The sequence below is a fragment of the Neopelma chrysocephalum genome, unplaced genomic scaffold (assembly GCF_003984885.1).
Source record: "Neopelma chrysocephalum unplaced genomic scaffold, ASM398488v2 Primary Assembly neopelma1_65, whole genome shotgun sequence".
NCBI lineage: Eukaryota > Metazoa > Chordata > Aves > Passeriformes > Pipridae > Neopelma > Neopelma chrysocephalum.
In genome coordinates, this window is record NW_020897722.1 from 6,999,708 (window position 1) to 7,020,741 (window position 21,034).

General features: G+C 36.7%; 1 protein-coding gene across 4 annotated transcripts in view; it reads right to left on the reverse strand.

Moving 5' to 3' along the window:
- The window catches only part of TRRAP (transformation/transcription domain associated protein), a 77,824-nt gene that overhangs the window by 51,820 nt on the left and 4,970 nt on the right, over window positions 1–21,034 (reverse strand). For all 4 annotated transcript variants that reach the window (XM_027683414.1, XM_027683412.1, XM_027683413.1 and 1 more), the window contains 24 exons: window positions 20,734–20,790; window positions 20,022–20,147; window positions 19,614–19,691; window positions 19,293–19,381; window positions 18,590–18,686; window positions 18,099–18,237; window positions 17,181–17,259; window positions 15,920–16,154; window positions 14,781–15,108; window positions 14,567–14,664; window positions 13,726–13,920; window positions 12,989–13,180; window positions 11,423–11,588; window positions 9,933–10,189; window positions 8,904–9,104; window positions 7,824–7,975; window positions 6,572–6,771; window positions 5,322–5,539; window positions 5,005–5,202; window positions 3,818–4,078; window positions 2,674–2,835; window positions 2,344–2,440; window positions 1,781–1,902; window positions 507–677 (listed from right to left, as the gene is read on the reverse strand). In XM_027683414.1, coding sequence (XP_027539215.1) covers window positions 507–677; window positions 1,781–1,902; window positions 2,344–2,440; window positions 2,674–2,835; window positions 3,818–4,078; window positions 5,005–5,202; window positions 5,322–5,539; window positions 6,572–6,771; window positions 7,824–7,975; window positions 8,904–9,104; window positions 9,933–10,189; window positions 11,423–11,588; window positions 12,989–13,180; window positions 13,726–13,920; window positions 14,567–14,664; window positions 14,781–15,108; window positions 15,920–16,154; window positions 17,181–17,259; window positions 18,099–18,237; window positions 18,590–18,686; window positions 19,293–19,381; window positions 19,614–19,691; window positions 20,022–20,147; window positions 20,734–20,790 — 3,918 coding nt within the window. The remainder of the gene's footprint in view (window positions 1–506; window positions 678–1,780; window positions 1,903–2,343; window positions 2,441–2,673; window positions 2,836–3,817; window positions 4,079–5,004; window positions 5,203–5,321; window positions 5,540–6,571; window positions 6,772–7,823; window positions 7,976–8,903; window positions 9,105–9,932; window positions 10,190–11,422; window positions 11,589–12,988; window positions 13,181–13,725; window positions 13,921–14,566; window positions 14,665–14,780; window positions 15,109–15,919; window positions 16,155–17,180; window positions 17,260–18,098; window positions 18,238–18,589; window positions 18,687–19,292; window positions 19,382–19,613; window positions 19,692–20,021; window positions 20,148–20,733; window positions 20,791–21,034) is intronic.

Sequence of the window (21,034 nt, forward strand, 5' to 3'; positions counted from 1 at the left end):
CAGACCACAAAAAACCTAAGTCTGATAGGTTTACACTTGTTTAATCATTTGCATGATATGTATGCATTTAAATATCCATGCCAAAAGGATCAAGAATTCCCATATACAGTTTAAAAACTGCACATAAACACTGCAATAGCTTCCAAAATTTAATAAATCAAGAAAGCACCAACAGAGACTTAGTCCATTAGGAAGTAAAACATATTTTCAAGGTACTGGTGGCACCTTGCTTAAAGATAAATTTGTCCAAGCAGACCTTAGCATAAGTAGGTATGTCTTCACTAAAAAATAACATCTCTTAACTTTTTGGTTTAGCAGCTCTTTAGAAATACACTCAAAATGTTTAAAGAAATTGCATTTTTATTAATTGTGAAACAAAAATCTTTCAATTCCAATACACACATTGAGTCACTACTGAATTGTTCTTTGACTTTTCACCAATACAAACAGTAGCTAGAAGAAAATTTCTTGGGGAAGAGCTAAAGAAAAAACTCGAATGGGCTTACCATCATCTGATCACAGAATTTATCATTGAAAGAGTTTGGGAAAAGTCTGGTAACTGATGTCAAACGATTCACAACGTTCAGGGTCAGGCTTCGATAGTCTCCCAACATCATCAGCAATGGTCTCATGTGGGTGTGGATTTGATCCACTTCTATGGTAGCTCCTTCCAAGAACTGCAAGAGAGTACATGACTAAGATACAGGTGGAGAGGGCAGTGACTTCTGTGAAAGCATCTTTCTTAAAGAGATTCAGCTGACTTGATTTTTCTTGTTGTATTTTGCCCTTTCAGAATGCAATAGCTCAAACAACACTTATTGCTGGAAATGTATCCAGTGACAAGATGGATTTGGGAAGCACTGAAGTATTTCTGACACACTGTAGGATATTCCATAAAATAATCAAGTAGGAGATCGTAATATAGACAGATTGAAAAACTGCTACAGCTATAAATGAAATACAAAGCTATGGATTAACTACTTAGACACTGCTTTATTAAGAACTGCCTGTGAATGTGGCCAAAGGCAATAGAGCAAATTTCTGTGTGACAATCTGCATGCATCCTGAGCAACATAAAAGGTCAGAAGAACCTGACTGCAAGCAGCCAGAGAGAATATTTCCTGTCATAATCAAACATCCTGTGGGTGTGAATTTATCACAGGAAAAAAACTAAAAAAATTTAATGTGTAGGTCAAACAATCTTATTTTCTCCCTCTTAGCTCTCAACCCAACTGTATTGTCAACAAGCTATAAATAATAAGTACATTCCCTCTCATGACCAGAGTGACAGGAAAAGACATCTGACTTTCGGTCAGTCAATGGCATAAACAAATGCAAAGAGTTACATTCCCTGTTACATGTCAGCCAATCTACACATCATTACTTACAGCATCTTTGTAATTTCATTAGCTTTGTTTTCATTTAGAAGAATAGTATTAAAATCTTGCTGAATTGGAACTAGGCACAGTTATTGGACAACAAATCATGATGAACGAATATCTTTTTCCCTGTCCTTCCAGCTGGACAGAAAGACTGAAAAGATTTACCATGGTCCTTATCCAAGAACTTACAATGCCCAATTTCAAGTTGGATAATTCGTATGGCTAAGTTCAGGCCCTCAGAAAACCACATCTGACAGAAACTTTTATCAGTGTCACTAACAAAAACTGAACAGAGCAGCCAGTATTTCCTGTAGAGAACTTTCCCAAGAAGCTTTGTACCAAGGAAGTAAAGCAGAGAGAACAATGGCCTCAAAAGGAATGTTGTTTAACACAGTCACCTTTCTCATGCATGCTTCTCCTGCCTCCTGCAGTTCATTATTTGTCGAATTCAGTGCCTTGAAGAGTGCAGCAATGATCTTCTCTCTTGACTGAGGCAGGTAATTGCAAGCAGCTAGAGCATCTGCAAATATCAAAGGAAATTTGTTCTCTTTGTTAACACAATTTCAAAAGAGAGGGGAAAATAAACCCTAATTCTACACCACTTCTAGTTTCTTTTTATGTCATCTTAAATTACAAATAGCTAAAGTACTACATGCATTGCCAAAAACGAGATACATCATAAAACAGTAAAAGAATGGGAACTCCATTAGTGTTCTTAAGTTTTCCTAATGCTATATAACATAATTAATCTCAAAATGTTTAGGGTTCATTTCAGAAACTAAATTCTAGTCATTAAGAAAGCAGCAATACTTTCCCATTATTCTCTCCATTAAACTGTGACCTCTAGAGAGCAGTCATCAGTCTTCCAGGGCTCAGGTTTTCTGCTGATCCTGGGAAGTAAACTGCCCATTGCTCACAAGGACACTTAACTACATCAAACTTTGTTCAGGATTTAACTTACTTAAGGCTGCAATTCGAAGAGGTACAAGAGATGGAAGACTTTTGTAACAAGGTAGTTTCATTAAGGCAGAATCTTCAGCCTCACATAAATTCAATAACTAGGAAAAAATAAACAATCATTTTAGCATTGTGACTCACATTTGAAACTGTACCTTTTGAGTCTTGTTTCCTCAGAGCCAAGTTTATGGAAACACATTAATCAACCTTCACATTTCACCTTTTGAAAGTTTTAAAACGCACAAAGAAAAATGTGTATTTTTAACAATGAAAGTACTAACACCATCACTAATTAGTATCTACATTCAAATATAAGAACATAAAGAGAAAGTACCTCTGTGTAGAAAACCTTGTGTTCAACAACATTCAGATCCATTGTAAACAATCGGGGTTGCAGGGTTGTGCAAAAGGTATTTCCCTCCATCAGGCCAATCTGGGCATTTGCAGGTTGATGCCTAAGTAAATGCTTTTTAGGAGGAACCATGTCTTGGAGAACCTACACAACACAATTTAGATGACTGAATTAGTATCCTATTCAAATGACCCCACAGACCCAGGCACAGAGAAGACACCACTAGTCATGGCTGCATATTTCTATCCATTTGCTCCAGATGTATGGCTTGAGAAATCATTAAGTAAGAACAAAAGTATTTCTCTGAACTAATTTAATTCAGCCAGTTCACAAAACAATGCAGTATCTGTAATTAATACATATTCTCTGTTAAATATATCTATTATATTTAATAACTTCACATGGCATTATAAACAACAAAGAAATTCATAGATTGAAGCATTTCAAACATTCAAGTAAAGAAACAAGAATATTTTAAGCTCCTGAAACATTAGAAAAACAAAAAAGTTAGTGTAACTTCTTTCCATTACGCAAACTTCTAACTCTCCTCCATAAACATCTTTAGCAAAACAAGATATCAATTAGGAGGCTCGTCTGCATGTTCCCAAACTACAGTAATGACATCTCTAGTTTAGTATGAACCCTTAGGGCTCATGCACATTCACTTGTCTTTCAAGAGAATGAATGCTATTAGTATTAGTATCTAGTTAAAAGTTATTTCAACACCAGCTTTGATCTTTATAGTCCCTTTCTGGATAGGGAAAAGCATAGCAATATGCCTGATATTTAGAGAATAACACAAAGTGGACATTCAAAATGCAGTATATACATGGCCTAGCTTATATCTGCTTGGTGGTTGGATGAGCAGTCCATAATTTAAGGAAGTAAATCAACCTGAAGACACTATAAATACTGGCCAAGAGTCAGGCACAGCTGTATGAATTTCTATAGTGCTCCAGCCACTGTGTACTTTAAAACAATGAAACCCAGCAAATGACACATATATGCTATCAAAGCACAAAGAACTTCATTTATAAATGCGGAAAAATGTACCCAGAAAAGCATTTCTGCAAATCCAAACTGGAAAACAACTTTAAACTCAGGTTCAGTAGGTATTTCTGCTTACCTCTTTATGCGGCTCCATAATCACTGTGACACTTTTCCCAGTGACCTGTGCAAGCACCTGCAATGAATGCATGGCTTGTTTTCTCACAGTAGAGTTTGGAGAGGTTACTTCTCGAACAAGGTCATGTGTTACATGATGGAAAGACTTTTCTTGTGCTGCCAGGATTTCTTCTGTTTTTTCTTCATCTTTTAAAGGAGTTGCACATCTAATCAAGAGCTGTTCTAACGTGGTCTTTGCCATAGCAACTGCTCCATTGGAAACCTGGAGCATCACAGATTATTTTTATTAAATAAGTACAGAACAAAGACCTCAAACCTACACACTACTCATCTACAAACTTAGAATTTCATTTTGATGAATCCTGTGCAAATGGTTAAAACCATATAAAAATAAAACTTAAACAGAACATATATTCAAACAGTCTTCCCAGCAATCATTCCAAAATTGTGAGCTGCAGAGCAACATAATTTTATAAATGACCTCAAGCATTGGAATCCTTCACAATGTTGTCACCAGGTGATTTACAACAAGAAATGACCAGGCAGATGGTTCTCTAGGTACATATAACTACATACAGTTTTTTGGTAAGATGAACACCTTTCAAACTAAACACAAAATGAACAAAAAAATCAGTGGGTTTTGTGCATGTTTTTCAGGAAAAGAGGAAATGTTCTCAAGTTGCACCAAGGGAGGTTTAGACTGGATACTGGAAAAGAAATTTCTTCAATGAAAGGAGAGTCAAACATTGGAATAGGCTGTCCAGGGAAGCAGTAAGTGTTCAAAAAACATACAGATGTGGCACTTGGGGATATAGTTTAGTGGGAAGATGGCAGCGTTCCATTAATGGCTGGACTTGATCATTATTTCCAACTAAACTTAATGATTCTATGACAAGTGAGAGTGAATCCATGTTCTTTTGGTGACCTGCATGGGGCCTGTACATTTCTACTCTAAAAGAAACAAGTGTAATCCCAACAACTTCAGTGAAGTTATGAGGAAAAATCTGACCTCATTCCTAACTTCGGGTCTTGGTTTAAGTTAAAATGACTAAAATTCACTCCCAGCTACTGCAGATATGATGCATTCTGAAGGTCAGTAAAATCAAGATTAGCAAGAGTTCAATCTGTGTGAATTTACAAACAGAAGTTTTTCCCCACATGATTTGATATAATTTATTCATTACATACCTCTCCAGTTAAATCCATCATAACAAAGAGAAGGGCCTTCAGGAAAGTTTGCTGGTTCTGGAGAACCCAAATCAGTGGCAGCCGTTCCATAAGAAATTTGATCGACACAACACCTCCCAGTTTAGCATACCAGGCTTGTTCATAACAGCAAGCACATAAACGCTCCACAATGTACGAAAACAAGGGAAGCTGACAAGCCTGGAAACAAAGAAATGGGTCAGTTTGTCCTTTTCAGCTCATTGGTAGCCTCCAAAATTTTAGAAGCAAAATTGCATTGACTGAAACTACACCACTTAAATGTGTTAAAAAAAACTCACCCTTTCTTTTGAACCCAAGATGATGCTCGCAACATCAAATATCACTGCTAGAGCCACCTCCCCTATTTTGCAGAGCTCCTTCTCCTCATATGCCATGCAGATTGCTATGGCATCAATAAGCACCAAGGGATCCATGCCTTTTGACCCATTTTCTTCACTGTGAAACATGGCTGTGCTAGGCTGGCTTCCAACCTGATAGCACTGCAGCAAGAAAGGACCTGCAATTTGTAAAGGGGCACAAAAGAGAGAGGGGGGAAATAAAGATAAAACAATAGATATTTCAATATGAATAGTCTTTTAATTAAATTTTACTACTCCTCAGACTAGCTGACGGCAGAACCAGTAAGCCCTGTGCCTATTTGCATATAAATGAATTGTAAAGCATTCTTCACTTTTAGGAGAAAAAAAAAGATTACATCTACTTGAATATTTTCTTCTATGCACTAGACTGTGCACTGCAAGATTTAATTAAAATGAAGAATCATAAAAATTCAAGTTACATTAATCCGACAACGAAGAGTGATACACCTATAGCATGTCTTTTCCCCCATTACTTGTCATACAGCCCAAATCCAAACAAAAACTTTTCTTCATGGATACAAGACACTGCAGTGCTCTAATGTTCAGTTAGTTCCTCCAATGGTCCTTCAAAACCACAAGTGGAAACAACCCAATTCAAGATCATCCACAAAAATTACTGTGAGCATCAAGTTACACAAATGCTCTGGAACTATCACAGAATCAACGAGGTTGGAAAAGACCTCTGAGATCATCGAGTCCAACCTTTGACCCAACACCACCTTGTCTACTAGACCATGGCACTGAGTGCCACATCCAGTCTCTTCTTAAACACCTCCAGGGACGGTGACTCCACCGGGCAGCCCATTCCAATCCCAATCACTCTCTCTGTAAGAACTTCTTCCTAATGTCCAATCTAAACCTCCCCTGCTGCAGCTTAAGACTGTGCCCTCTTGTCCTAAAAACTATATACAGTTCAAAGCTGCAATTATTTCATTGGCTGCAGCATTTTGAGAGTATTATTAGGTGACAGATTGTTTTTTAAAACCTGCTTAATTTTCAACACTCAAAAGAATTAAGACATAATTCATCCATCAGCAAAAAAACCCAACACAGTTGCACAGAGGTAACAGTCACATCATGGGTTTCTTAAAAAAATTACTGTGAGTAAAAGCACAAACTTCTCCACCCCCCTCAGGAGAGGCCACAGGATCTGTGTCCCCTTTACTCACCGCACTGCTGAGCCACTGCCACCATGGTGTAGTGGCGGATCAAACTGGCTACAAAGGGAAGGGCACTGGGCCTCAGGTCCTTGATCACCGCGGACATGAACGCCCCTGTCAGCGCCTGTTCAAAGGTTTTCCGAGCTGGAGTGTCCTGTGCTTTGTACCGATGGGAAATGATCACACTGGGTATGGACTTCTCAGTAAAGCTGAAAGACAACAGAACTTCATTATAATCCTAAACTGCAGCACTGGCACCTCATTCACAACCGTTGGAAAGTACTTGATTTAAAGTTTGCTCTTGATATCTAACTCCTTCTCCACCTCCTGTTTTCCCCTTATTTTGATAGAGCTGGACCAGTTCAGTTGGGCCATATTAATTTTGTCAACCACTGGTCTCAAACATGATGGATAGCTCAATTTCATCAGGAACATTTAAAGGCAGTGGTTTAGAAGAAGCCACGTATATACAAATAATAGGTATGCAGGCATCACACAGCAACTCAATTACAGAATGTCATTTTCAATATTTTGACATTTTCCCCTTTTTTAAAATGACATTTGATTTTAATCTTGAATGATTGAAACAGTATTTATCAAATCACTGCCCAACAAAACCTATTCATTGCAAAGCTATATTTATGTCAAATTTAAGAAGTCCAAACTGTGAAAGCTATTATGCTCTTTAGCAACATTTACTACACTTCAAGAGTAGAAGTCAGCACACACTTTTTGGGCAGAGACGTTAAAGCTGTCTAAAAATAATACACTCATTAAGTATCAATGACTAAAATTGTAAAAGATGTAAAACAGAATTCAATAAAAAGCTCCCACACCAAGACAAATGGAGGTTATGTGTGTGACTATGCTATAGCTTAGTGACTAAATGAAAGTGAAATTTGTTTCACTTTAGTAAAAGGTTAGATGTACATACAAAACATCCCAGTTTAAATTAATCTTTAAAATACAACTGAGTATCAGACTATTCCAACTATTTAAATATATGAAACTAAAATTCATTTTAAAAAGAAGTCTGATCATATGTAATAGATTATACATTGGACTGTGATTAGGGGAAGAAAATTAAACTATGAAACATTAACACAAGTCACTGGCATTAAACACTATGCTAACAAAATTCCTTTTCGCCAGCAGTTAAAAATTCCATGAATTGCACAGACTAATCATTGCCTCTAAACCGGGTTGTTCTATAGACACTATAAATTTTACATACACATTTAGGTTTAAAGAATTGTCATACTTGGGATGTGCAAGGAGCTGGTATAAGGCATGTTTATTGTCATCCAGGCTCATCATAGCCACCAGGAAACACTTGATGACCTCCCACGCCTGCCTCCGGTAATAGGGCTCCGTGTTGGCGCTCTTCAAACAGTCCAGGGCAGTCTCAATTGCCTGGGATGGGAAAAGGAAGAGTAACCAAACACTTCTGCTCTTTGCATTTACAATTAATCAAGGGAATGGTATCATTAATATATATTAAAAGTAACTTCTAAAGTATGTACAATTTGGAGTGCCTAAGTTAAGAAACACACAGAGTGCCTGAGAGAGGGGGCTCGAAACTGTTATGGTATTTGCTGTGCTTTTATACATGTTAAGTTTCATGGCAGACACATTTATTTCCACAGTCAGAAAGCATTTCAGATTATGAGTGAGGCAAACCTTCACTCTCTCTCTCTTCTCCCTCAAAAGACATTTTCTTCACCTTCCCTCCAGCAGTAATTGCTGTTCCTAATCCCTACATACTATATGTATACGATGCATTTATATCCACATGTAAATGTACCAAAAATACTCTGTCTTACGACAGAGTAATTTGTATTTTCCATGCATGATGAAATGTCCCTGTAAGCAACTTCTAAACACGGCTTACTTAATGGAAATAACAGTCTTCTTTTGCAAGAAGATTTAATACATTTGAGAATAATTCAAATAAATTACTTAAGATATGAAGATGACTAAAAAGGGGGGGGTACATCTCTTTAGGAAATGTCTATGCTTTATATATATATATATTCCTGCCCCTCATCTAAGCAACACACTGAAAGTTCCAACCTTACCCAGTCTGTGATTGTGTGAAACCATTTACTTGTGCCACTTTAGCTCTCTATTCTATCACTTTGTAAGAGCAGAACAGCATGTCTAAATCCATTACTTTGGGGGTGACATATGACACAGTTTATATGGGAAATAAAGAAAGAACTGGCAGACATACCACATATTTTATGGAGGTTTTACAAGCAAACAAACTTAGTAAATTTTCCTTTATTACAGATACTTTTCAAGTTGGTTTCTCAGCACCGAAAGTAACTGAAGCCCTTACCTTTTCCATTGGGAGCTGAATGGATGCTTTGCAGTCTGAAAATTCAATTGTAATACTGGGTCCTTGGATTTCTGTGACTACATATTGCAGTTTCTGTGATTCCTTTAACATCTTCCTGTTACTTCCACCAAACTTGCCCAGCACACGATAAGCCACGTGAGAAATGCTGTCTGCGGGGTTGCGCAGAGTGCGCCACAGAGCCTGCATTGCAAATGGGACATGGGCTGAGCTGTCTTATCTCAACATTTTCCAAGTTATAATGTTTAAAAAAAGTCAAGGAAAACACTTATTCTTGTATCTGGGTAGCTGATTCTGCCTAAATTCCAGAACATACTTATCAAGGTTGAATATAAGCAGTCTCAGCTCACAACAGTTGCTTTATAACAAGGTTGTCCTAAATGCAGTTTTAGATTACTGTGATCAGCTACAACTGGAATGTAATTCATGTTTATGATAAATCTTACATAAACAACATTATTAATTAAAAACACAGGCCAGTAAAGGTTGAACTGAATTAATCACAGAACTAGTTTTGAAATATAAAAAGCAAATAAAGTAAATACAATATTTCAAAAGTATATGCAAAGTATGTGCAAGCACTGTATTAGGGGAAATAGCCACATTTAAAACATTGTTCTGAATTTTAGCCACATCATCTTCATTGCATATATAAGACTTAATGACATGTTGAAGGTAATTGGCTTTCCTTGGTTTTTGTTTTGTTTTTTAACGATCTAATTCTAATTATTCTCTCACTAATCACTGCTCATTAAATTATTGCTACTGAGTCCCACATCTTAACTTTAACCCTTTAACAAAGTATATAGAAGGAACAATTCATTCACTTCTAATTTTCAGAGTTTTCAGCTTCACAGCACAACAACAACTGTCCTTTTGCACACACATCTGGCTGGTACGGTTCTCATGACAGATTTTTCAAGTTTTTATAACCAAAGCTTCATACAAATTTCTAACAATACTTAGCAAATCAATGACCTCTTGTGGTCTAACAGGAAACAACACATTTACCTGCATTAGCTCAGCTCGAACTGGCTGAATATGATCATACAGAAAGTCTGGCTGCAAGTTATCCACACACAATTCCAAGGTTCTCAAGCCTTGGCTAACCAGGGTCTGGGATCCATTGAGAGCTGACACCAGGGGGTCCATCAGCATTGGCAGATAGGGCAGCAACGAGCTCAAACGAACAGGCACAGTGAGGCAGAGCTCTACAAACAAGTCCTTCATGTGTTGTTTATGAAGCCCACTTTGTAACATATTGAGTCCTGAAAATCATGGATAAGTTACACAGTCAAAGGAAAAAGACAGTACCCAGCTTATTGCTACAAATTGCTACTTTCTAAATTCCGAACAACCTGACGTTTTTAAATTCAGCAGAGTTTATAGGTCTGTAAATAATGGATTTACAAAATATTATATCATCCATATTTCTAACTTACATCTAAGGATTTCATGCAGAGAATGCTTTTTTAGGTACATGCATACAGAAGGAAGGAGTATCTATGCATATTGCAAAGTTAGATACTGGATTCAATAAAGCAGTATTTGAATATAGCAGATGAAAAAAAGAAAAAGATAATTGGACTCAAACCTCAGCCTTGTAACAATAAAAAAAATCCCACACAGAACAAATTGTTTTTAAAATATTGGGAGTCCTGAAAAGAAACATTTAATGAGTTCAATTACATTCACTGTCCCATACAGACTAAGCGTATTCCCCAAGTTATTTTTCTCCCCATGAAGATTCCACATACTCCATAAACCAAGCAACCTCTTCTACACTGACACGTTCTACATAATGATTTATTGTTAACAGAGATACTTCCTAACCAGAATAAAAACTGTCCCTACAGCTGTAGATGAGAACCAGTTACAGTCCTGGAATAGTTCCAATAGCTTGTCCTTAGGTTTAAGTAGTTCTCCACATTTCCTTGTTCACCCTCAATATCTCTGGAACACAGTCCTTGCAAGCACAAATGCTCAATTAATCAAACTGATTCTTATTTCCACTTCTTTCTGCAGACTGGCACTACTTGCATTTCTATTTATAATGCCCTTGCAGGTGCACACACATGCCCTCGACTGCAGAACCACCAGAGCTTTGCTGCAATACTGTTCCCATAAAACCAGTGATGGCCTGGCAACCTTGCTTCTCCTACTCACTTCTCCCTCAATGCTTTATGCCAACAAAGTTACCCACAGCCAAAAAAACAAAAGAAACAAACAAGAAAACCCCACAAGCCGCACAATGAAAAGGAGAAAAACAAGCAGCAGAAATTGTGAAGCAGCCAAAACTATGGAGCCTGAAGCAGCTGATAGAAAATGAAAATAAGCCACATTCAAGATATTTAATCAACTGCTAAGCTAAAAATCAGAAGCTACTTATCAGGGTTAGGGTTTTAATTTTGGGGGGGTTTAATTACAGAACATAACTTTATTACTACTATTTACATAAAAAAAATCAGAAAGTGGGGTGGGGAAAGAAGGTATTGTTCTACCTTGCAGTAAGTTTGGTAACAGCGGCAAGAATTCTTGGTATAACAGATCGTGACTGCCTCCTCCAATAGATCTGAACAGTGCTCTGAGCAGCAGGAAATAGTTATAGGGCTCTTTGGCAGTCTGTGCAAGTTCCATAGAGCTGTTCACAATCTTGTGCAAATGTGGCTATAAAGAAAATAAAGCTTGAAGATTAATAAAACACCCATTTTATCATCATCGTACTGTACAAGAGTTCAGCATGAGATCCTGTGAATTCGACACAATGAAAAATCTTTGCTCTACAGAACCTGGGGATGTGGAGCCGAAATCAGGTGTCAGAATGACAAGAGAAGACACTTGACAATATTAATTTACTCCTGATTTAACTTCATCACTAGTTCTTAATTTCATTTTGAAAGCAAATTCTTCAGCCTTTCTAGAGCAGAGGACAATAACAGTTTGAAGGAATCATTAAAGAGAGTTGACAAATACAAGTATTCTCACAGATCAGGGACAAACAGTAACACAATTCTGGATTTTATTAACATCTAAAAAGCTCTCCACATTGCTATGCAAATGTTGCAAATGGCCTCCATCATTCAATTAAATTGTCTACCCAAGGCCCCTATCATCAATCCTGGAGAAACAAAAAAAGGAACAGAAGCATGAAACTGTGAAGGTAGTAAATTACACTCTTTAAATTTCATCTCCAGCTTATAAAATCCAAATGACCTTGATTCTGATGACAAACTACAAGAACTTAAGCAAGATTACATAAATACTGCTTCATATTACTAATGAATATTGCTTCATATTATTGTTATCTTTCAAAGAACCTGGAAAATTGGGAGGCCCCACTCTGTTCTACACAGTTGCCTGTATCAGAAATTTTGTTTGTCACAAGGTAAAAGGAAGAGAAATGAATGATGAGAGAACAATCAGTGTTCCATTAAAATCTTAAATATCTTTTCTAAGTATAGGCAGCTGTTGCTTTTATGAGAAGTGCACGGTCTTGCTTCAAGCTCAGCATTTCTAAATTCACTGAATAATGAGATGATCTCATCAACATAAATAGATCCCTGGAATACACAGGCAATATGCTGTAAATGGAAAAAAGCAGCATTCCTTAAACCCAGACTTTTCAAGAGCATATAAATATCTAACTCAAGAGGTACATGTCATTGAATATGACAGGAGCAAACAACATTCACCAACACACAAAAAAGTGATCTCAGTCCAAGCAAAACTTTTACATTAACATGGAAACAAAGGTGAAAAAATATGTGTGATGTGCATCTTCTGACCATGAAGTTTTACATGGGTTTATGGCAATCACAGAACACAATCATGGATCGGCCATTTATACTCGGAATTAGCACACCACTTCACAGTTTCAAATATGAAGCAAACATTCACAGAAATCATCTCTTATAAATATAAGACAACCTACTTGGCATTTGGAAAAAATGGAGATATATCATAAGGAGTGCTTCAAACATTAAAAGACTCTCAAATGCTAAACAGCGTAAAACTCTTAAGAGCCTTGTTTTTAAAACAGACTTGTTTTTAACACAAATGATCTTTACCTTCAGCATTTGTTCATTTTCAGCTGCAAACAGTGAAACAGAGCCAAAGACTAACTTGAACAGCTTGAGATACAGATTGGAGAGTTCCACATTAGAGCCCATTTCTGGCAGTCGATCCAGGAGATACTCCACCAAAATTGTTGCAAAGAGGGCAGAGGTAGTAGGGTTTGCCAAGAAGGAATTGGCAACAATCTATAAAAGGAAACCAGAAAGAATTTAATACTGCTGTAATAAAAAGAACAAAAGGATAAAAGCACCATCCATTAAAAAAAAAAACAAACCCTAAGACTGATTTCCTTTCCCATCTCCACTGCTACCCAAGTGATTCAGGTTGTCCTCAGTGGAAAACAATCATATATGTAACTTAATGTTCAAGTTTAAAGTTTAATTTTAAATGGATATTATAGGATTTGCATTCTGTAAAACAGTAGAACATTAACACAACAACCTGAACAAAACAACAACTCCACAGTGTTCAATACTGTTCAAGAATAAATTCCATTCATATCTTCTAGAAGTGCTCATGTTTGTACTGCATCACTTTGTCTGGAAAGGTTTTTGAAAATCCACCTTCACACTATTTTCATAGACTACTTTTTCTATAGACTGATTCCAGTCTCACATGCTAATTTCAACGTTATTAGTTATAATTCCACTTCAGCCATATGTCCCTCAAGGCATAAGCTATTTCCTACATGCTTTTTATTATCAATTTAAAAAAGTAAACAAAAACATACCTGAAGAGCATAGTTTTTTGAGATTCTCTCCACCATGTAAGGAACAGTAGTTTGAAAGATTTCTTTAAAAGTTAAAGGGTTCATCATTGTAAACACACCAGCAAAATGCTCCAGAACTTCCTTTTCCTCTTTCATCCTGACTGTCTGACAGTTTGCTACTCGAACATATGTCTGTCCATTTCCTGCTATTTGAACCTAAATACAGCAATTGAGAAAACACATATACTAGTTACAGAATTTGAGTAACTTTCCCCCCCCATTATTCTTAAAGTCCTTTGGTAAAAAATCTTAGATTTAATAGGTTTCACATGCAAGCCCCATATGATTAGAAGCTGGGCACAAGAGCCAATCATGACAAAAATATTAAAAAAGAGCTTTTTCAGCACAGATTTTAAAACTATGATGTTAGGAGTGGAAAAAGATGATAGCAGGAGATATCAGTGCATTTGTAAAGCTACATTATACCCAATCACACACATTTACATTTCATCAGTACTGTGTGTAACCATAGAAGATTAACACAGACATGTGAATGCTTGGACTGACAGCTAAACTATCTCTTTCAAGAAAAGATTTAATCCACTACATGAAAGAATTATTTTTAGTCTGACATGCCTGCATAAACACAGACAAAAATGACTGTTAAGAAAACAATACAGTCCTTGCAAGTGGTACTTTGAAATTTGGAGAATTTCTCAATAGCCCCGGTCCTAAGTAAAGACTTACTGAAAATATACTACATGTGAAATTTGTCTTTCAGCTGACAAGTAAATCCTTATTAAAAAAATCTAATACAAAACCAACTGTATAAATCAAAGTGTGATGTGGGCAGGTTACATACCTGATAAATATCCAAAGCTTGCATTGCATATTTTACCAGTTTTATATAGATTTGTGTCTCCTTAGGTTGCAACTGTTTATTGGGAATGAATTGTGCTTCTGAAAGAAGAATAAGATAGTAGTTAGCCATTAAAAATACTATTTGTTTTCATGCTAGAGAGTTTTAACTGTAGAATAATGAAAGATGAATGTAATTAAATATTAGGCAGCTTTACCCCCAGGAGCTTTGCATGACGTGATGCCCCACGTGATCGTCTTGACACCACAGACCAAAGTTTTCACCAGGCTCCGGCAATCTGTGACCTGGAATGTCTGTTTATCTTCTTTTTCCTTCTCCCCTTGTTTTTCAAATACAGGTACTGGTGCAGGGGCCACTGGAGTGGCTGGGGCAGGAGATGGAACAGGAACAGGGGCTGCATTTGCTGCTGTTGGAACCCCGGGTAACGCGGCTTCGGCAGCCCCGAGCTCAGACTGGGGCTTGCATTTCTTAAAAATCACAGACAGCTGGTACCGGGCTATGGTGTGGAATTTCAGAACAAAGACCTAAGGCACAAAGGGGAAAAGCAAATGAAAGAGTAAGGGAGGGGGAAGGAAAAAGAAAATGTTTATTCCTCAAAAATCAATCTAAATTTAAAAATACTAATACTGCAAGTCAGCATACCGAGATCAATAAAACAACTGTTTCTGAAGGCATTCAAATGAAGCAAACATTTTTAAGCCTATCAAAGTAGTTTGCTTAGTTTAAACAATTGGTGCATTCCCCATTGAAAAAAAAAAAAAACCCAAAAAAAAAAACCAAAAAGGCCCCCAGGATCCTCCACCTAAAGATCCTTAAAAAGGATCAGTAGGTCTTCAAAGTGAAGATATCTCAAATTTTACAGATTGTGTTGTGCTATACCAAAGACCTGTGAGAAAATCCTCTTTCGGGTTTAAAAAAAAAACACACCAAAAAGAACACATGCATAACCAGAAGGTATTAAAAAATACCAGTCTTATATGCTATTAAGCAGGGGAAAAAAGGTAACAAATATAATTTAAAATAAAACAATAAAAAAAAAGAAACCACCAGCAGTTAAGCTACCATAAAACAGACATTCAGATATTCAGTTTCCTGCTTTGAAACAAGTCACTGGACGAAGCTGATTTCACAAAGCATCTCCACTACACTTGAGATATTATTGAGCTGCACAGCATTCTAAAAAACCCTTCTCTGAAGCACTAAAGTGAAATACAGTCCACAGGCTGTTTCTACACATTCTCATTTCTGAAGAAAGGAGAAATTAAAATGTGATTGACAACATCCTATAAAATAGGATATCCAACTTATTATGAAAAGCTTTAAACAAATCAATACCTCCAGCATTCTCATAAGAATATCTCTACCATTTCCATTTTCCTGTTCACTTTTAGACCTGATGCAGTCTACCAAATTTAGCAGAAGCTTGCAAGACATGGTCTGGATACTGCTGGGCAAGGACTCATCATCAATGTTCTTGGCAAACAACTGGACAGCAAGAGAGAGGTCATTGAGTGGCAAATGCTGCCGGACATGATGAACCAGGTCTGCCAGAGTGCTGTAAGCCAGGGGTCTGTCAGTAAAAACAGGAAAGGAAGAACACACGTTGAGTACAGCTAAAACTGTTGTTAATTGGACTTAACAAATAGTTCCTGCCTGGAGCTATTTCCAAATTTCTAAATGTAAATTTTCTATTTTCACATGCAAACTCAGAGTTCACAAGGCTTTTTCAGTTACACAAGAGAATTACAGCCTGTACAATCTACCCAAAGATGCAGCAATCTGTCCCACAACACTGGTGTAACCTCTCTGATCTTTCTCTGCCCCCCTGCAGAACATCCCAGCACATATTTTCATGTACATACAGCTCACAGCAAATTAGCACATTTTAAGCCACGTTCTGAGCAGTGTTGGTGAGTTGTTTCACAATTAATCATTGCTGATTCATTATTCCCAAAGCAGTTATGAAAACTGCTACATTTTAAAAATCATTTGTTTTTAACTACTAGGTTAAGCATCTAGTACAGCAAATACTTCAAAATCTAATACATGTTGTCAATAAGGTAAACTTGATACTTCAGCAAGAGGAAATAATTCTCCTAGTTCATGTACTTTATTATGGTCAGCAAGCTCACCTAAAATCTAGACTGTTGAAGACACAGAAAGTAAGTATTGTCCCCATGTACTTTTTCAATTGCAAATGAGTAAGTTTTAAGGTACTCATTGATAAAACAGTTTAAATCTCATTCAGATTTCACATTGGACATAAGATTTAGGGTGATTCATGAAATATTGGCAGATATTGAGTTGATTTCACTGTGACCACTGTTTTGGTTCTGCTCTGCCACTTAAAAAAATGAAATCATTTTCATTCACCCATTTATCTCATTTTGCCCTACACTCACCCTACCACGCTAAAGTATTAAACAACAGCCTCTCTTTATAGCAGCACAAGCCCTGCCAATAAAACAATCTAATAAAATTAGTTCTTTGAAGCAAAGATTTAGGACCCTATACAGACATTCCTGTAGATATTAATAACTTCAAAAGTAACCACCCCTGCCAGGCACTTAAATAGCTTTTTTAAATTCTGTCCTACCTTAGTGTCTCTCGGGCAGTGTATCCAGAGCCAATAAGTATAGATTCATCAAACAGCTTATCCATACATGGAATAAATTCTATAATTTAAAAAACAGAGAGAAAAATGAAAATGCTATACGTAATGATTGGCAAAGAAAATAATCAAAATAAGATAGTTAAGCATTAAACCACTCAACTTAGGTATTCAAACCTAAGTCAGAAAGTGGTCTTATTATAAAATTAATTCCTGAAGCTTATAAAAGGCTACGTTATTAAGGAGAGGCTGAAAAATGTAGAACAAATAAGCTAATTTCTTTAGAAAAATAGCAAAGGAACAGCTTTCCATGTGACCACAATAGTAAATTCCAGAACTAGGAAACAAGCTTAGCTTTTTCTTTTGGCAATCTAAGAAGATTTGAGACATTGCACTACCCCAGAACTGCTGTTAGCAGAGGGAAAAGGAAAGGGACCACACACTCAAGTAAGTACACTGATCTCCAATTGTGCAACTCTGCCAGAACAGGACATATCCACCAAACCTAGTTACTTCAGGCAGACCAAAAATGCTAGAGACAAATACTATGAGCAAACAGATGGTATGAACTTTTGACAGAACTACTTCCATTCAGGTTAACAAATTAGTACTATAAAATACCTATTCAATTATAGGCACAACTACAAACCACCACAAATTTGTATCATCACACGGTAATTACATGGAAAGCTAGAGAAGTCAGTTGGTCAGTCTGCCACCCTATTCAGATGACTTTATTTTTTAAGGAAAAAGAAAAAAACACAGAACAAAAATCCCACCTACACCCAAAATAATCAGAAGTGTGTCACAGCCCAAAACAAATAAGCAATATGCCTCTGAAATACACAGAAATAGCTGAGATCTTTCCAGTTTATAGGTACATTTATAAGAAGTTGTACATACGGCTCCTCAGGTCTGTTGTCAGGATGTGTTTAGCAGCAATCAGAAGCTCCTTCCGGAGATGTGCTGTTTCAGCTGGACAGTTGGAGAGCAACTGCAACATTCCTTTGACCATTTGCTGAGAATATTTAGCCACTAATTCCTACAACAAAAAAATGAGTACAACTATTATGATGTTCTGTTCTTGCTTTATATTTGCAAAATAACGTTCAGTTTAAATTCATTTGTTGCTCTTTAAAAAGTCTACTTCTAAAACTAAAATACAATAGTCATTCCCTAAATGCCCAGGGAGGGGGAATGGAACATTTTTACTTCGCATTCACATGAGGATGCTTCTGAAAGGATAACCAAGTACAGCCCTACCTTCAAATTTGTTACACAAATGCTCCTCTCTCCAGTCCCTGATGCACTGCAGTCATGCTGGTCACTTGCCTGCCATAAAGCAACTAGAAATCTGTTGCATTAAGTAACAAAGTGATAAAAATGCATCCTACCTGGTAAATTCTGATGATATAAGCCAGAAAAGACAATGTTTTAATCTGAGCAGCAATGAAATCAGCATACAATTCCTTGTTGTAAAGTTTATGTTGTCTGAAAGTAAATTGAACAGTGGTTACGATTTTGTTCCTTCTCTTTAATACCTTCGCTCAACAAATTCCCCAAAGTTTCAAATTACATCATCTTCTGGTGAGGCTCTTGCTTCATAAGGGAATAAAATCACCATAGGAGAGCCCATTTTCAACAAGCCCTCTGCCATTCACATTCCCAGCAGCACCTTGTGCCCCAAGCAGAAATGCACAGCCCTGAGGTAGCCACACAATTTTCAACTTCCTACAGAAAGCCAAGCCAATACAAAGCATCAAATATTTGGCTCCTTTCCCCTAACTGGGGCAATTTTTTTTCTCCAAGCAATACTCCCTCCCACAGACTTGTCTGTCTCTCTCAAGCTTCAACAACTTATTCACCATGGATTTTATCAGAGGTATATAAGGCCAATATTCAGATTTGCTAATTACTTCATCTAAAGGACTTTGACTATTTTTAGTCAGATAACTGTTGCTACTTTTGAGATTAAAAGCAGTAAGACTATAAGCAAAAATCACAAAATATAAAACAACAATATTTCAGGCCCTACTGAATGGCAGGTTTTAGTAGTTTATCCTAAATATCATCAAAATACTTTAGAAATGCTCTTACCTTGCTTGAGCAGAAACTTGTATTATAATAGTGTTCATAATCAAGGGCACAAATTCAGCTACTACATTATGAATGTTCAGCTTGTAGAGCTTAAAAAAAAATAAAATATTATTAGAGAAATTTACAAGTCACACTTGCAGTCAATTTATTTGAGAACTAATCAGAAAAAATTGAGATATCTCAGCAGCTTATTTTTAGATGATATTTTAATCTCAAAAATACATTACATTCATTTTTACTAATATGTGAGCCAACAGAAGTTAGACAAGCCATTCAGAAATAGGAAGTACTTACATGCAAAATATACTGCAGTATACTAACCTGATACATGAGAACAACAATAATAGGTAGCTCAGCCAAGACCTTCAGCGATAAAGATCCTCTGGGAATTATTGAATGCTGAAAGAAAGAATAGTTGCTTTATAAACAGCTTAACTATTAATTCAAAAAAGTATTTAAAATACACTTTTACAAAAACTGCTCATTTTAATAGCACTATACTTGGCAATACTAACATTTAAAAAGCACAAAATCATTTGGCATTATATTAAATAAAAATCCCGTAATTACAGCTGCATAGAAAATACCTGAAAAGTTTCAATCAGCTTCTAAAGATAAATTTTGATAAGAAAAACAAGCAAGAAGAGTCTATTACGTTTACCTGGCCTTCTGATTTGTGGTATTGTGATACAGACAGTGTCACAGGTAAGGAGCAGTTAGAATACTCACTGTTCTGGTCTCGCTGTCCTCTCGCTCAGGGTTTACTTTCACCACGATGGTTGTGATCATGCCAACCATCTCAGGGGTGGGAACAGTGTTCTCTGGAATCACCTGAGGATTCTCAAAATACCGATTCTACAAGCAAAGAGCAGAAGAAAAACATAATAATGCTACTAATAGTCAAAAGGCCTTTTATCTTCTTAGAACCGCTCCATAGAATTTTTCACCAGAGTAGTTTTTTTCCTCTCCGCAGGGTCTGCCAGGGCCGGACACACAACCTGTGACCTCCCCCATTACAGAGAGCAGCAGAAAAGCACCCCCACCCACGGGGTTCTTTTGCTACACACAAACACCCAAACAGTTACTCTGTATCAGGGAGGAAGCTCAGACATGGACCTCCCTCCCTTCGCCCAGAAAAAGACACATTTGGCTACATGGAAACAACTGTAGCCAAAGCACTGGTGCTTTAGTGTCTTTACTAAAGTTCGCCTCAATTTTCTCCTGCTGGTAATCATGTGCTAGAAACAGAAGGTTTTCCAAATCAAAATCAAATGTCTCCATTTTTAGACATATTTTTGATAAATATAGTCACTAAAACTGTGTTTAATATGGATCACTAGATACAAAAATAATTATGTCAACACCTTTAAGAGAGAAAATAAAGAAATAAAAACTAGTTTTCTGACTGTAGCAAGGGTAATTTAAGAAATAAAAAGCTTACCACTACTTTTGGAAGTTCCTTGTAAATCTGTTTCACAAAGTCCAAGAAATGATGGATCTAGGAAGGAAGAAGTCAGTTTACCATAAATAAATTTAAAAAAAAAACCACCATATTAGAACCTCTGTATTTACAGTACATTTACATAAAACCTCTACTCAACAGTACAGCATATTTTTCATGATAATTGAAATTAATCTGAAAGTGTCCTTCTATTTCCTTCTGTTATGTCAATATTAATTCGAATTTCACTTGGAAAGAATCCGATCCACCTCCATCTCAACATAGTTCCAAACACAGTGTT